This window comes from Pangasianodon hypophthalmus, chromosome 13 (assembly GCF_027358585.1).
Source record: "Pangasianodon hypophthalmus isolate fPanHyp1 chromosome 13, fPanHyp1.pri, whole genome shotgun sequence".
In the NCBI taxonomy this organism is placed as follows: domain Eukaryota; kingdom Metazoa; phylum Chordata; class Actinopteri; order Siluriformes; family Pangasiidae; genus Pangasianodon; species Pangasianodon hypophthalmus.
This window is the reverse complement of record NC_069722.1, coordinates 11,541,032-11,557,212: the sequence shown is the minus strand read 5'-3', so window position 1 is coordinate 11,557,212 and position 16,181 is coordinate 11,541,032. Positions and strand designations below refer to the sequence as shown.

General features: G+C 39.1%; 2 protein-coding genes across 2 annotated transcripts; one reads left to right on the top strand and one right to left on the bottom strand.

Moving 5' to 3' along the window:
• Positions 1–344: 344 nt before the first annotated feature.
• On the bottom strand, positions 345–4,510 carry atp5pd (ATP synthase peripheral stalk subunit d). The gene is made up of 6 exons (XM_026916080.3): positions 4,401–4,510; positions 3,696–3,827; positions 3,340–3,436; positions 3,174–3,245; positions 3,008–3,070; positions 345–633 (listed from the first exon to the last, which is right to left on the bottom strand). Exons 2-6 carry the CDS (start codon positions 3,815–3,817, stop codon positions 502–504), a joined length of 486 nt encoding a protein of 161 aa, XP_026771881.1. The 5' UTR covers positions 3,818–3,827; positions 4,401–4,510; the 3' UTR covers positions 345–501.
• A 2,030-nt stretch (positions 4,511–6,540) lies between these two features.
• slc16a5b (solute carrier family 16 member 5b) lies at positions 6,541–15,197 on the top strand. Its single transcript, XM_026917058.3, has 5 exons — positions 6,541–6,764; positions 9,006–9,494; positions 11,720–11,863; positions 12,814–13,677; positions 14,357–15,197. The coding sequence occupies exons 2-5, from the start codon at positions 9,038–9,040 to the stop codon at positions 14,611–14,613; spliced, it is 1,722 nt and encodes a 573-aa protein (XP_026772859.1). The 5' UTR covers positions 6,541–6,764; positions 9,006–9,037; the 3' UTR covers positions 14,614–15,197.
• Positions 15,198–16,181: the final 984 nt, after the last annotated feature.

The window sequence follows — 16,181 nt, the reverse complement described above, 5'->3', positions numbered from 1 at the left end:
CTTGTGGAAAATCATCACCCGGACAAGCGTCAGTGAGTTACAAGCTAGTGTCATGATCTGAAAACATCTAAATGATCAAATGGGACTCTGACCTGTTATGTTTCCCCTCTGAATTTTAACATCTGTAAATGTCACTAAATACCCTGAAATCAATAGTAAAGCATAGACAAATATGAGCAATTTCGTACTAAAAAAAAAAATCTGAACTAAGACACATCATCTTAAAACTGTAAACTATGTGCATGTAAATGCAGCAGACAGAAAAAAAAATTGATACATGTATAGAATAAGTGCATAGAATGATCAATCAGATTTCATAAAAAGAAAAATAAATGCAAAGCACATCAAAACTTAAACAATTTATTTCATGCTTAGCCAGACACAGAACAGCACTGAACCACCCAACAAAGTCTTTTCTTTAGAATTTTTACAGACTGAACCAAACAATTTAATTCAGAATTTGATGTTTTATTAACTTATAAACAATTGATCTTTCCTAAATTACAGTTCAGAAATAGGCTTGTGTGGCCAATATGGATATTTCTCCTTGTCCAGCTTGGTCTCAGGGAAAGCTTCATTGAGGTCTTCAATGGTCATCTGGTCAAAGGGAATCATGTTCCTGAACTTCTCAAGCTGCCAGCGAAGTAGGAGAATAGATCAGTTATTTACCTAGCAATAATAATCTTTACTGCCGAGATTAAATATCCAACACAGTACTGATAAGCAACTAGGCATAAGACGATACACTAAAGCCACAAGACATATAAGGATACAGGCTTCACAAGACAATACTGACAAGATGATATTGCAGTGGTTTGATTTGTTGTCAAAATAAACGTGTTAAAATTAAATATTTAATTTGTTTCAGTATCAATACATTGTACAGTACGAAAAGTAGTTCAGAATTTATAAGGTGTCATTTTCCCATATAATTAACATTTTAATTTAATCTTTTTCAGTGTCAAATGTATTTCATGGCAATGTTATTAATACGGAAATATTGTTTGACAGTAGATTGTGCCCTAAATGATTAAAAACAGTTGAAATGATTTTATTTTGTACATTTCCTCATCCCACCTACATAAATGTCAGGTTACGCCACAGCCAGCACAACACACGATGTGCTTCTGAATCGTGTTAGATGCGAGTGTGAATTACATCAAGTGCAGAACACAGTCATTGATTTTATCCTGTGTTTCAGACCATAGTTAAGTCAACTGAGTGCATGTATATACAGCGGTTTACGGTAACTACCTTTGGATGGCTGTGCTCTGGATCTGATGTGAATTCTGAATAGCGTGGAAAATGTTGAGCAGAAGTGTACCACGGGCTGTTACAGTATAAATATTTCTATGTATATGCGGACCAAATCAAACAAGGCTGCGGGCTAGATTTGTGTGTTGACACAAGTGTCATAACGCTTCCTTCTGATTAGCTTAACTTTTTGGACTATCACGTAAGCATGCTCCAAGGCAGTTGGGTTCCCGCTCGCAAACTTTGTACTCTGTTCGTGACTACCTCTGGTGATGCCGCCTAGTGTGTAAGAATAGGTAGAGCTCATAATGAATATTAAACAGAAATTTGTCTGCAGTATTTTGAATTGAGATATTCGAGCCAACGAAATTCTCAAGGTAGTTACCGTAAACCGCTGTATATACATGCACCATAAACCATAAAATCCTAGCAGGTAGAGAACAAAATCAAAATTTAACCACAAAAACGCTAGCATATCCTGCTAGACAGGAAGGCTCCAGTCTGACATCATAAATGATAAAACATTTTTTCAATAATTAAATTCATTCATTCATTTACTTGTGGCAACAGGCTGAGAAAGTCAGCCCAGACTTCTCTATTCCCAAACCACAGATTCCAGCTCCTCCTGGGAGATCCCCTAGACATTCCCAAGCCAACTGTGGGAAATATGCTATCCCGAACAGGGAATATCTTTGTAGGGTGCTTTGTTTGTCACCAGTATGTCTGAACCATAGATGCTGGCACCTCTGCTGACCCGACTACATATACTATACAAACAGAAACCTGTATTTTGTGTATTCCATACCCTCTAAGACACCGGTTCTCAACCAGTGTTAACGCAAGCACTTCTCAGTTTGTTAAAGTTTACACATACTCCAACCAGACATGAGTTACAATCAAATTCGACTGTATGTAAATTGAATAAAGGCTGGGAAAAAATAAAACTAGCCAATAAAACATCATTTTCATCTTGCCTTCTTCTCAATCCCAATCATCACTAAAGGAAAACACTGAGCTGTTTCACTCAGAAATATCTCATGTTACAAACGAAAATTTTGATTTTCATTTCCACATTATCTTTAATACACAGAATCACAACACATTTAATAATAACGCGCCAGCAACAATTACTTGCAGCACACCTCTCAAATCATTACACTGGTTGCAAATGGGCAATCCTAGCTGGTTGCCATGGTTTCACTGGCAGGTTCATGTGATATCCGCACAAGCTAGATACAGAACATATATAAAAACACCTATGTGACCACAAATCGACTGTCTTTCCAGTATAATTAACATTTCTGGAGGGAAACTGCTTGCATATATTAATAAATGCATATATAAATAGATTTATAGACCTATATTAGATTTGCTGTCTATTTTACAGGCTGAAGGCGATGTGCCAAAGAGAAAGGCAAAAACTATTTTGTAATTCAAACACTTCAAGCTCATAGAAGCAGAGTGCGTTAAAATGACTGGCTCTGGAGCTGTGTATGAAAAATATGTGGAACCAAAAACACAGATGTTTCAATCTGGTGAAAAAAAAAAGAAATACACCACCATCCCTCAATCCTAGCAGTTGCCAAATTGCTTCACTTCTCATGTGAATAAAGTTAAAATTCAGTCAACTTTGCCACATGGATTGCCCTGCACATATGTGGCTAATGGTCGATTTGCCTCCTGTGTGTGTGCAAGGTAAGAACAAACATTTATCAGCACATTCACTGTGATCTAACACAACAGCCATGTTTACCTCTTTTTCATACTGAGAAATGCGAGCCTTGGATGCCTCAATGTAGGCTGCAGCACTTTTGTTCTGCAACAAACATGAAATAAAAAAAAAAACAAAAACATTATGAGCAATGCAAACACTCACCTGAGTTAAACTCTATATTTAGTAAATACAAGGCATCACTTACAGCCTCCTGCTCCTGTGTGTTGATCTTAGCCGACTGGGTGTCCACTGGCTCAGGAACTGTCAAAGCAGCAAACTACGAAAAAAGATTTGAAAGCAACAGAGAGACATCAACAAACAGCCTTAGGAGAATATACATCTTATGAGACGTTAAAGCCGATAGCACACACCTTCTTCTCAAACTCGTCCACCATGCCTGCTTTAGCTACCACCTTCCTGTAATAGCTCCAGTCAATGGGGGTCGGCTTCTCCGGCAGTGAGGCAAGTCTGAAAACAGTTTAACAAAGACCTCACAATCAGGCACACACAAATATGGTGATTGTTGGTTTAAATAGAGGCAACATTAAAACTAAAACCCCTATTTTCTCTAAAACAGTAAACTTTTTATAAATTATGTAAACTGTAAAGAATGTTTTAATGATTTTTTTTTAATCAATAATAAATCTAATGTTTAAGTAATAAAGTCAATCAGGAGTGCTTGACTATTGAAATCTATCCATCTAACTTCCAACAAAGATGACCATACTTAGCAGCAATGGCATCGCTGCGGGTCTTCAGGTTGTTGAACATCGTTCTCTGGTTAGGAGGAACCCTCTCGGCGAAGGCCAGCCAGTCAATGGCCTTTATGGCAGCACGTCGTCCAGCCATCTCTCAATGCCTGTCACAAAAAGTATGAAGTATATTTAATATAGATGATGGTTACAAATCACAGTTAATATGCAAAGATGCTTCTTTTTTTTCCAAATGAAAATCATGTTTAGCACAATTTTAAACAGAGACAAGGGCTGTGACATTTAATTAAAGTGTACGGTAACATTACATTACATTACAACACAACACAACACAACAGTACATTACACTACATTTCATTACATTACAGGCAATTCATCATAGGCCAGCTAACCGGATAAATACTAGATTATCCTGAAGGTTTTTAAAGAAAGTGAATCGTTTTAACTTCCATAAAGATAATTATTTACTTCCTAGCTAAATTAAATTATTATAAAACACACACAGAAATGAGCAGAGAACAAGTGAAGGTCCCTTCATAAGAAACCCAGCACAAGGTCAGCATTACACTCAGCTCACATTTATTAACACACACTCGAGGTAAAGGTCATCTGTTACACCAAATATTAAAATCCAAAACGATAAGGAGATTAGAATGATTTACAAATACACGAAAAACAACCTTTATTAAAAATATAAACACATTACAACCCGTACTCACTTGTCAAGGATCAAGCCGCTGCAAAGACAGGAGCGTGATGGCCGCCGCAACCGGAAATACTCAAGCCAAGTTCCATTTCTTCATGGGAATTAAAAAAACTGACATACTCCCCACATAGAGCAGCACTGCCACCTAGTGGTCAGGGATAAAATGGCGCTTAGCGTTTCAATCCACAAGGTCACTGCTCTCAGAAATACAGAGCTTGTGCTGCGTTGGCATCTACACATAAATAGAAAATAACACTTTAATCCACTCAGAAAACCAGTGCAAGCAAAACGAATGTATTTTCATGTATTTTCAGTGCATATCCACGAACTATTCATTATTTCCAAGTATTAACAGTCAGTTCTCAGAGTTGATGTGTTGGAAGCAGGAAAAATGGGCAAGCATAAGGATCTGAGTGACTTTGACAGTGGCCAGATTGTGATGGCTAGACAACTGGGTCAGAGTATCTCTAAAACCACAGGGCTTGTGGGGTATTCCCGGTATGCAGTGGTTAGTACCTACCAAAAGTGGTCCAAGGAAGGATAATCAGTGAACCGGCGACAGGGTCGTGGGCCCCCAAGGCTCACTGATAGGCGTGGGGAGTGAAGGCTAGTCCTATGCTGGCTATGGTAGAAAGGTGTCAGAACACACAATGCATCGCAGCTTGCTGCAGACCTGTCAGAGTGCCCATGCTGACCCCGGTCCACTGCTAAAAGCCCCTACAATGGGCATGTGAGCATCAGAGCTGGACCATGGAGCAATGGAAGAACATGGCCTGGTCTGATGAATCACGATTTCTTTTACATCATGTGGATGGCTGGGTGCATGCACATCACTTACTTGGGGAAGCGATGGAACCAGGATGCACTATGGGAAGAAGGTGAGCCGGTGGAGGCAGTGTGATGCCCTGGGCAATGTTCTGCTGGGAAACCTTGGGTCCTGGCATTCATGTGGCTGTTACTTTGACACGTACGTAAACATTGCTGCAGACAAAGTACACCCCTTCATAGCAATGGTATTCCCTAATGGATAATGCGCCCTGCCACACTGCAAAAATTGTTCAGAAATGGTTTGAGGAGCATGTCAAAGAGTTCAAGGTGTTGTCAAATTCCCCATATCTCAATCTGATCAACCAGCTGTGGGATGTGCTAAACAAACAAGTCCGATTATAACAACTTACAGGACTTAAAGGGTCTGCTGTTAACGACTTGGTGCCAGATACCACAGCACAACTTCAGAGGTCTTGTGGAGTCCATGACTCGATGGGTCAGGGCTGTTTAGGTTGCACAAGGGGGACCTACACAATATTAGGCAGGTGGTTTTAATGTTATGGTTGATCAGATTGTACACACACACACACACACACACACACACATATATATATATAACCCATCAGGGATGTTTTCCCACCTCATGCCCAGTGTTTCCAAGCTCTGGGCTCTGGATCCACTGCAAACCTGACCAAGCTAAAGCAGATCTGAAGATGACTGAATGAATGAATGAATGAATGAATGACACTGGTATATGGAAAGCACTAAATGCCACTATTAAACATTACAACCCACTACAAAATCAACAGGAACTATAAGAAACCTGTAAAGCTTTCTGTGATTTTGTTGGATATTTAATAAATGGTTGTGTTGCAATAAACTCCATTGTCCAGATCAATGGGACATCTGCTGCTTAACAATGAGCAACACATTAGGGCTGAACAACCAAATCTAACAGGAGGGTTAGAATTATCCATCCATTTCCTGTTCCACTTATCCTACACAGGGTCATGAGGAGCCTGTCCCAGGGGACTCAGGGACACTCTGGACAGTATACCAACTCATCACTGGGCATAAATGCACACAGCTTCAGACCTTAGATATGACAAACAGCCTACGACTTTAAACAGGAGAAGAAAGCACGGGGAGAACATGCAAAGCCAGTTTATAGCGCAGATGGGGGTCGAACCCCCAACATCGAAGGTGTGAGGCAAAGGCACTAACCACAAACCACCAAGCCCATGGTGACTGCCTGCAATTATACTGGCTGGTGTATTTCCGCTTGCTCTTAGCCAATAGTTACGTAGCAGTTCTCTGCCATCACTCAGCAGTCACCAGCTTGCTCCCCCTCCTCTAATCCAGCGAGTATGTGCGTGTGTGTGTGTGTGTGTGTGTATGTGCGTGTGTGCGCGCGCGCGTGGGTTCAGTGTTGGAGTTCCCTGGTCCAGCACAGGGGGTTACGCAAGGCCACAAAGGAAGGAGACTTCAGGGCCACTTCATGTCAAGCGCATATGTCATCTTCCTGCTAAGGTGACAGTGTTGATGTTGTTGGAGAAAGGCAGCGGGAGAGAGTGAAGTTACCGATTATGCGCCATATTTTGACCACAAGGTAAGGCTGTGATTATACAGTTCAGATAAAGCTACTGGTGATTTTGTGTGTTTGCTTTTTTTCTGGACAATTCTACGGATATGTAGTGAGCTGAAGGTGAAAAAGGAGGAGGCTGTGCTTGTGCATGGTGTTTGAGATGCTGCTGTGGTCCGATTCCCTGGAGTGAGAAAGCAACAGGTGCTGACTTGTCCTGCTGTTCCAGTGGAGAAAGTGACAAAAACACAGAAAGACAGCGCTCGTAAACATCATCATCATAATAATAATAATAATAATAATAATAATAATAATAATAATAATAATAATGATGATGATGATGATGATGATGAAGGCTGTGTGGCGAGACGCGTGGAGGATTCTAATCACAGCAGGAGAAGATTAATCAGATTAGTCAGCACTGTAATGCCGAGGTTTGTTCTGTGAGCTGGTTTCAGGGCAATGCTGAGAGCGTCTTTGGGAAAAATCAGGACTCGAGTAGGCTGTTAAATGGGACAAGCTATTTTCAGAGGATCTGTTGACTTAAACCGTCTTAAACCGTCTTTATTTCGACGTAATATCTCCTTCTTTCGAGATATGATGTCGTGATTTTAACTTAATATCCCATTATTTAGACTTAATAACCAACTATTTAGTTATCTCGTTTTTTAAAAAAACATTATCTCATGATTTTGACTTAAAATATAACACTCTACAATTGCATACAATTGAAGTGCTGTCATTATTGCGACATTACTATCTCATTTTACGACTTGATATCTCATTAATTTGACATTATGTCGTTATTTCAATGTAATATCTTGTTATTCAGACTTAATAACTTGCTAGTTCTAGCTGTTATTGTATTATTTCAACTTAATATTTTGTTATTTTGACTTAATAACTTGTTATTGAAAGAAATTATGTAGTTTCCTCTTTATATTTGTGTTTTGTCATTACTTTGAATTAACATCTCATTATTTTGAGGGGCACCTCCAGGGTTGGGGGTTTGATTCCCTCCTCCTTCCTGTGTGCATGGAGTTTGTGTGTCCTCCCCGTGCTTCAGGTGTTTCCTCCCCAGTCCAATGCTATGCGTTGTAGGCTGATTGGCATCTCTAAATTGACCGTAGGTGAATACGTGTGTGTGTGTGTGTGATTGTGCCCTGCGATGGGTTGGCACCCTGTCCAGGGTGTCCCTCGCCTTGTGCCCAGAGTCCCCTGGGATAGGCTCCAGGCTCCCCATAACCCTGTGTAGGATAAGCAGTATAGAAAATGGATGAATGGATGGATCTCTTTATTTCAGTTAATATCTCACTATTTAGAGTTATTCTTGTTATACTGACAATATTTTATTATTTACTATTTAAAATCCTACAATCTATCAATAAGATTCAGAAACCCTGAACTGTAAATTGTGAAAAAAAGTATTTTTATATATATTATATATTTTGACATTATTATTATTATTATTATTATTATTATTATTATTATTATCTCATTCTTTCAACTTAATATTTAACACCCCACAATCTAGCAGTAAAACAAATTTACTGAATATTAGCTTATGATTGTTATTCTGTATGTTTTTTCACTTTAGTAAGGCAGATTTAGTGGAATACAGTTTGCACATATATGTACACTGTATATTATATACATCTACTGATTGGTAATACACTTATATGTATTCAGGTATATTATATCAAAATCAAAGGGTCAAAATGACTACTATAACCATTATGTAATTTCTTCAGTTTAAGTGTTAAGAGTCAAAATAATATGTTAATATAAGGAGATAATAATGAATAGTGAGTTGAAATTAATGACAGCACATTTCTAAATAAGGCATAACATTTTCTTTTACTTATGGTTCATGACTTCTGCATTGTAACCTAGTTAAGTGAACAAAATTTTGGAATTTTCTAAGACCCAGCTTTGACTAAAATTGCTGTTTACACAGTTTGATAGAAACATTTGTTGTGCATGTACTGTGTTTATTTCAGGGCAAAAACATGTTATTCATTTATTGCACTTACACAATTAAATCCCAATGGCAAATAAAAGTCAGTTAATAATATGCTTGTCCAACTGAAGATTTAGAGGGCTGGACTGCAGTTTGTATTGTTGGTTGCTACAGTAACATGTTATATCATTTTTTTTTTCAGCGGAAGTAACCTTACATCTAGTGCATTGTAGTATATCAAATTATAAAGGTTTTCTGAAAATCAGGCTTTATAGTGTTTTCTTTTGTCCTCTAATTCATACGAACAGCAGCTGGAAGAGAAGCCCCTCTGGCAAGCAGAATGACAGAAGGTGTTGATGTTCCACAGACCCCGAGGACCACACTAAGCAATGGCTCCATCACCCACCAGGCAAGAGCCAGTGCTGATGCTAGCCAAAGCCCTGAGTCATGGAGCAGGACTTCCTCTTTACATCTTTCAGATACGGGGCCAGGGCAGGGCGAGGAACACAGCTGTGAGCCTGAGGATCAGGATGATCAGGAAGTAGAGTCCTCCAGCCTCCATGAGGGGCTGCAGTGCCACACAGGAGTAGCAGGAGAGCGACACAGTGGACATTTGGCACCTGATGGAGGCTGGGGCTGGGCTGTACTGACAGCTACTATCCTGGTCTTGGCACTCACACTCGCCTTCCCCTCCTGCATTGGCATCTTTTACACAGATTTGCAAAAAGAGTTCGAAGCAAGCAACTCTGAAACATCCTGGGTGCCAGCCATCATGACAGCAGTACTACATGCAGGAGGTAGGAAATTTATTCACATAAATCCATAGATAGGGTGAGATGTATTTTCATATTTATTGCTTTATTTTTTGTAATGACTCCTTGATGATGTCAGAACACAACAAACTCAATGACTCAATGGCTTTCCACACAGCTGAGTTCCCTGCAGTCATCAAATGCAAACCGAAGACCCCTTTGTCCAATAAGAACTCAAAAGAAAAGAATTATATTTCCAGATGTTTCCCTTGTGTATCCCACAATGTTTGTAGTACTATCTATCAGACTTAGAAGAAATAAATAGTCAGATAAAGTGAAGGAAGACATTTTATTGAAAGCTTGCTCTTAAAGAAATGTCACTCAAGTGGAAAGGTAAAAAAAAAAGACATTTTTGCTTTTAGATGGGTAGAAATTCTGATAAGTGCCCTCTGGAGGAACATCAAGTTCAGTCTGACAACTGAGACAAATGAGCCAGGCAGGAGGTTGTTCTAACAACCTTCATAGCCAATTGTTCAGCTGTGAGAATATTTAAGTATATTTCCACTGGAAAAACAAAGGTGATCCTCTAAACTGTTTTCTGCACAGTGCCATGTCTGATGAAATGTTGTTTTGAACAGGGGTAGTGTTTAGTTTAGGTAGAAACATGCCTGGATTGAGAGGATTAGTTGTAATGAATGGTACCTATACTTAAAATAGTTATAAGTTGTAAATATACAGCATTTTGGAATGCTTATTGTATTTCCTTAGCTGGTCCCTGGAGGACTAGTGGTTAGGCTAGAGCACTCTCACCGCCGTGGCCCGGGGCTGATTCCCGGCCAAGGAACTGCACATGACAGTGCACTCCTAGTGCCGGTCCTAAGCCTGGATGGAAATTGGGGAGGGTTGCTTCAGGAAAGGCATCTGCCATAAAAACTGTGCCAAATCAAACAAGTGGACCAATGATCTGCTGTAGTAACTCCTAACAGGAGAAGCTGAAGCAACAACAACATATTCCCTAGCTGACACCAAGTATGTGAACAACCTCTAACTCAATGGAGCAAGCAGGAAATGGTTTTATGACTTCTATATATATGGCTGTGTGCTTAATAAATATGACCACACTCAGATGGCACAACTGACCATTCTCAGTTTGTAATTGAGAAAAAGAGAACTTGGAGATGGCAAAGCAGTCAGAAAGATTTAAAAAATTAACTGAAGCCTTCTACCTATATGAAAGAACATTTGTAATTTGAACTATCATGTAATTTAATTTTCTCAACTTTGATTTAAGGGATGAGTTTTTTTTTGTCTTTTTCAATCTGACTATTGTATAGTTTTATGCAAATGTTTGGGCACCCCTAGCCAAATTACACATTTTAGTGATTTTTGAAGTGGATAGAAGTAAACACAACAGATACAGAAAAAAACAACATTTTCTGGAAATGTTAATGCATAGTTATTTTATATCTGATGAACTTATAAATAGAAAAACCTCTTAGAAAAAACAGGTACAAAGTCTCAGGAGCTAATTAATTTGTAAGGCCCTTAACTTACTCATTAAGACTAGGAAGATCAATAATTGTCATTAGGAATCATTCCAGAGCATAACAAATTCTCTGATTCTTCATACGTTGTGCTACCAGTCAACAACCATGGGCTCCAAAATTACATGAATCTGACAGCTGACAGAGGAAAATTACATGAAGCTAACTGATGCCTACAAAGCAGAGGAAGGCTCTAAAAAGATATCAAATTGCAGCTCATTTCTAATTTCCAGACACCGAAATGTCATTAAGAACGTCTGCACGTCACATTTTTATCTCCTATTTTTTCACATAAAAAGTAACTGTGCAACTTTATATATAAAAAATATTTGCAACTTTAAAAAAAAGAAATTTGCTGCAGAGGTTAATTCTTTTCACTAAAATTAACAAAATATGTCATTTGTCTGGTGTGCCCAAACCTTTGCATACAATTGTAAATAAACCTGGAAAAAAGGTTATTCATACTCAACTTCCCTTTTGTAGTCATGAAAGACTATTTTCATCAATTCTGTGTAGTTCACAGTGTTTGTATACTCCACTGCAATCCTCATCTATTAAAATTTACTCAGATAATCTCCATATGTGTGAGGATGCTAAAAGGCTTCATCTGCAATTCAGATACTCTTATTGTCATGTCAGGGTTTGGGTAATTGCGTGTGCTTTGTCTTGTGTGTATGACACCATGTGTATTGTTGTTTGTATTACAATGGTAATGTTTCTCTGTAGGCCCAATATGCAGCATTCTCGTGGAGTGCTTCGGTTGTCGTGCAACAATAATGGTGGGTGGGATCCTGAGTGGAATTGGGATGGTAGTCAGCTCTTTTGCTCAGACCATGGCTGACCTGTACTTCGCCACCGGAGTCATCACAGGTGAGTCTCGCATATAGCACGTGTGCATAATAGGCATGTGCCAGTAATCATAATATTCAGCACACACAATACTGCTAATGTGGACATATCAAAATATCCCAATGTTCCATTTATGGGGAGGATTTCAAGTTAGGCAGTGTTCTTGCTCCCATGATATCCCATTCAGAAGCCACGTAAAGACATCTAAGCTCCCAGGACAAAAAAGTGGTTGCATCCACCAGTACAATGTCTATAAATTGCATACCTGTATACATATAGCAAAAAACCCAGATTGCCAGTTGATGACCAGTCTCAGAGAACACCCGAAGCACAATATCAACAGAGATAGATAGTGTTGTATAAAATTTGTGAGGAGGAAGGCAAATCCAGAATTTGCTCATGTATTGGTTCAGCTGGTCTCTGAACTATTATTTGGCATTATTAGTTTAGCTGAATTGGGCACCCAGTTAGTGGAAGACTGGATTAAAATTGACAGGAACTATCTCAAGACAGGAGAAGGGGAGGAGTAACCAAGTATTAGGAAAGAAATGATGCATGCAACTTTTTTTTTAATCCAGGGATTTCTATCCAGGGATTTATCTTCTATGGTTCCTTATTTTGGGCAAATTTAAAAGAGCCATTGCTTTCCTTGAGAGAAAAGGCAATCCCATAATTCTGTTCACTGCATAAAGTCCCATGTAAGTTAAAACAGGGTGGACAAAACTCTCACTCAGATTTTACAGGTGCAAAGCAGAGAGGAGAGGTCAAGGTAAATAGCTGGTTGTTAAAAAAAAAAAAAAGAAAATTGTGATAATATCATAAAATGGGTTTGATGGTTGGTCACTATAACGATATGAACATTTGTATATCAGCAGAGGACTAGTGCACAGTGGAATCAATGAGGGCTTTCTCAGAAGCATTTGTCAGACCCAGGGAAGTAATTCTGTGAGTTTTTTTTTCTCACCCAACAGGAATGGGATTCTGCTTGTGCTTCCAGCCATCAGTCACCATGGTGGGCCATTACTTTGTTCGCCGCCGTGCCTTTGCCAGTGCCCTCTCTTCCACAGGAACAGCGCTGGGTCTAAGCACTCTGCCTTTGCTGGCCAACTTTCTGCTGGGGCAGTTTGGCTGGCGAGGCAGCTTCCTGGTGCTCGGTGGAGTCGTGCTCAACTGCTGTGTGTGTGGGGCTGTCATGAGGCCTCTGGGGGCCAAAATGAAAGTGAAGGCAATGCCAATACAGTCAGTAAATCCGGTGCTTAAAACCAATGGTCTTCTTGCAGAGCAGGAGCAAAAGGGGCTGAAGGGGCGTCTACAGAGCTCCCTGTCAACCCTAGTGCCCTTCCTGTGTAGGCATATGGCTGTTGACCTGATACGCACCCACCCACGCTTCCTTGCCTATGCCTTGGGTGTGTCATGGATGATGTTGGGCTTTTTAGTGCCACTGGTCTACCTGGTGCCGTATGCCACTTCACATGGGATAGAGCAGGAGCGTGCTGCTCTGCTTATGGCTGTCCTTGGTCTGGTCAATGTGACAGTAAGACCGACGGCGGCGCTACTTTTCGGACTTAAGCGCTTCCGTGGAAGCCGCCACTTTGTCTATGTGTTCGCCTGTGCCCTCTTGGTCAATGGCCTGAGCAACTGTGTGTGTGGTGCAGTGACCAGTTTCCGTGCACTCCTGGCCTGTGTGCTGGTGTTCGCTACTTCCATGAGTATCGTGGGCTCTCTGCTCTACACTGTGTTGATGGAGACAGTGGAGATGAGTCGTTTTCAGTCGGCCCTGGGCCTCATCAGCATCATGGAAAGCGTCATGCTTCTTCTGGGCCCACCTCTAGCAGGTGAGGCATGCCTTCCAGAACTGTGTTATTTTATATAATATTACTATATAAATAATAACAATCAGCACTTATATTGTGTTTTCACTTTGAGAATTCTCTCTAGATAGAAAAGATTAAAAATTTAAACGAAATATTAATGATAAAGTGAGAAATGATCTACAAATATTAGTGAAATAACTAACTATAATCAGCAATATGCAATAAAAAGGTGATAATATGTATAGCCATCTATGGTCTTAAATAATAACATGCAGTTTTAGAGATGTTACTTATATAGGTCTCAAATGATAGACAAACATGAAGTCTTGTACCAGTGTCCATTTCTGTTAGCACTTTATACTGTACATTGATGTCAGGAAATATACCATGCTTCCTGTTTGCCTCCTGGAAGTTGTACTTTACAAATTAGATGTGAAAAAATTATGGGAGGGAAGCTCACATATTCTGATTTCCTCAAGGTAAATAAGGTCAGCACATTCCTGCCTTTTCTTGTGGCTTATAGTGAACTACACTAAAGACATAGCAATGTTCCTCTCAGGTTACCAGTAGCAACTCAAATCTCAAGTCAGATGGGAAGACCATGTATACAGGCTTCCTGCTGATCTCCCTAATAAATAGGAGATTGGTACTGACACACTGTGGATATTATCTCATGCTGAATTTGATCTTGCTTTTGCAGGAATGTTGGCAGATTTTACTGGGCAGTACAGCTACGCGTTCTTCTTCTGCAGTGTGTCTGTTTCCACCGCTGGCCTCTTTATTATGGTATCTTTCTACTGGCTGGATAGACAGAGTAAAAAGGAAGAGAAGAGGCCTTTCTCTGAACACACCCACAATTTGAAGCCCAGTATCAGTCCGGCTGCTGATGTTGGAGGCAAACAAGTGCCTTTACAGAGGAGGAGAGTCCAAGACACTGATACTGCCACTAATGTTTAAATGCTACAGTGTAAAATGCATTTCTGCATACTACCACTAGTATTTCAGACCATACAAGAATGTACACAGATTTTCTCATTTTTTAGTCATGGATACTGGGTTTCATTTCCCAGTCAAGTAGCTCAGTGGTGAAGGTTTATATTTGCACATAATGGTATTGACATATTGACTGTCTAATTAAAAAAATTGAATTGAATTTAATTTATAAAGGTTTTCTATGTTCTACCAAACAACAATGGCAACCGAGTGAATGTTGTTCTCTTGCTATAGATAATTTTGTATTTTTGAAAATATGTACAAAATCATTTCACTTAGATATTATGGAAGAAATGTTTCTATCTGAATAGCCTAGCTGCCTAAGGTCAGTCGTGATATGGTTGTAGGTCATGCCCAGTGAAGGATGTTTACTCTGCTAATATATGGGCATAATTATAGAATTATTGACACTGTGAAAAACCATGATAGCCTTGTTCAAACTAATTTTTAATTATGAATTTATTTCAGTTGTTTTAATTTTAAAAACTTAAAGCCTTAAACATATTTATATATGTGATCTTTTATTCAAATAAAGAGATATATTTCAATTCTGCTGTTCTGTTGACTCATTTCATTAGTATAATCTGTCTAGTACATAGTGAGAATTATAAAGGAGCATACATGTGCTCTGTTAAGGGCATCGTTTGTTGCAACTTGCACTGTTTTCAAAGGGTGCTTGAACCCTAACAGATTGTGGGTATATTTATTATTATTAATAATATACTATTTTAAATTATGCTGATCTTTTTATGCATACAAATTCTATTTTTGATTCTACTGTGTGTGCATGGTTCAAGGAGCAGTCCCTCCTCGGGACCAGAGTTCATGGGATAGGCTCCAGATCCACTGTGACCCTGATCAGGATAAAGTGGTTACTGAAGATGAATGAGTGAATGAATGAGTGAATGAATGAATAAAGACTGTAGATTTTCATGAATGAAGCTAAATGCAACAACTATACAAGTAATCAGCTAAAGTATTACTAATGCTGTGGTCTAATCTTAACTAAATACTTCCATCTAGTGTTACATTTTGGTGTTACTATCCTTTTTTCTTTGCTGTTCCAATTTTTTTTTCCTTACAGTACTTTTCTTACATAGTTTCTTGTTAGCATATGTAGACCATTTCTCAAACCACTCAAAATTCACACTTATTTTTTTTCCTGAATTTTCCATGGGAGTGATGAAGGCTGTTTATTCAGAGCTTCCATTTCATTTGGCATTTAGTGTGTTGTACTCACATATTAGCCATAATAACCAAAATGTGTTTATAAAGGCCAAATTTGTGCATCTGATGCATTATTAGGCAATTATGATGACGTATGATGAGGTTTGTAGGCCAATGGCCATGGTGTGTGAGTTAGGGTTATGTATTAACATACCTGGTATGATTTGCTGTTGCAGCAATCTGTGTGATTGTTGACATTATCTACTGCAGAAATTGTGTTAATTGTATTAATTGGCAAATAATAAAATTCTACGTACTTTCTTGCAAATAGAGGATAAAGGCATTTCCTCTCATTCCTTTGCTTG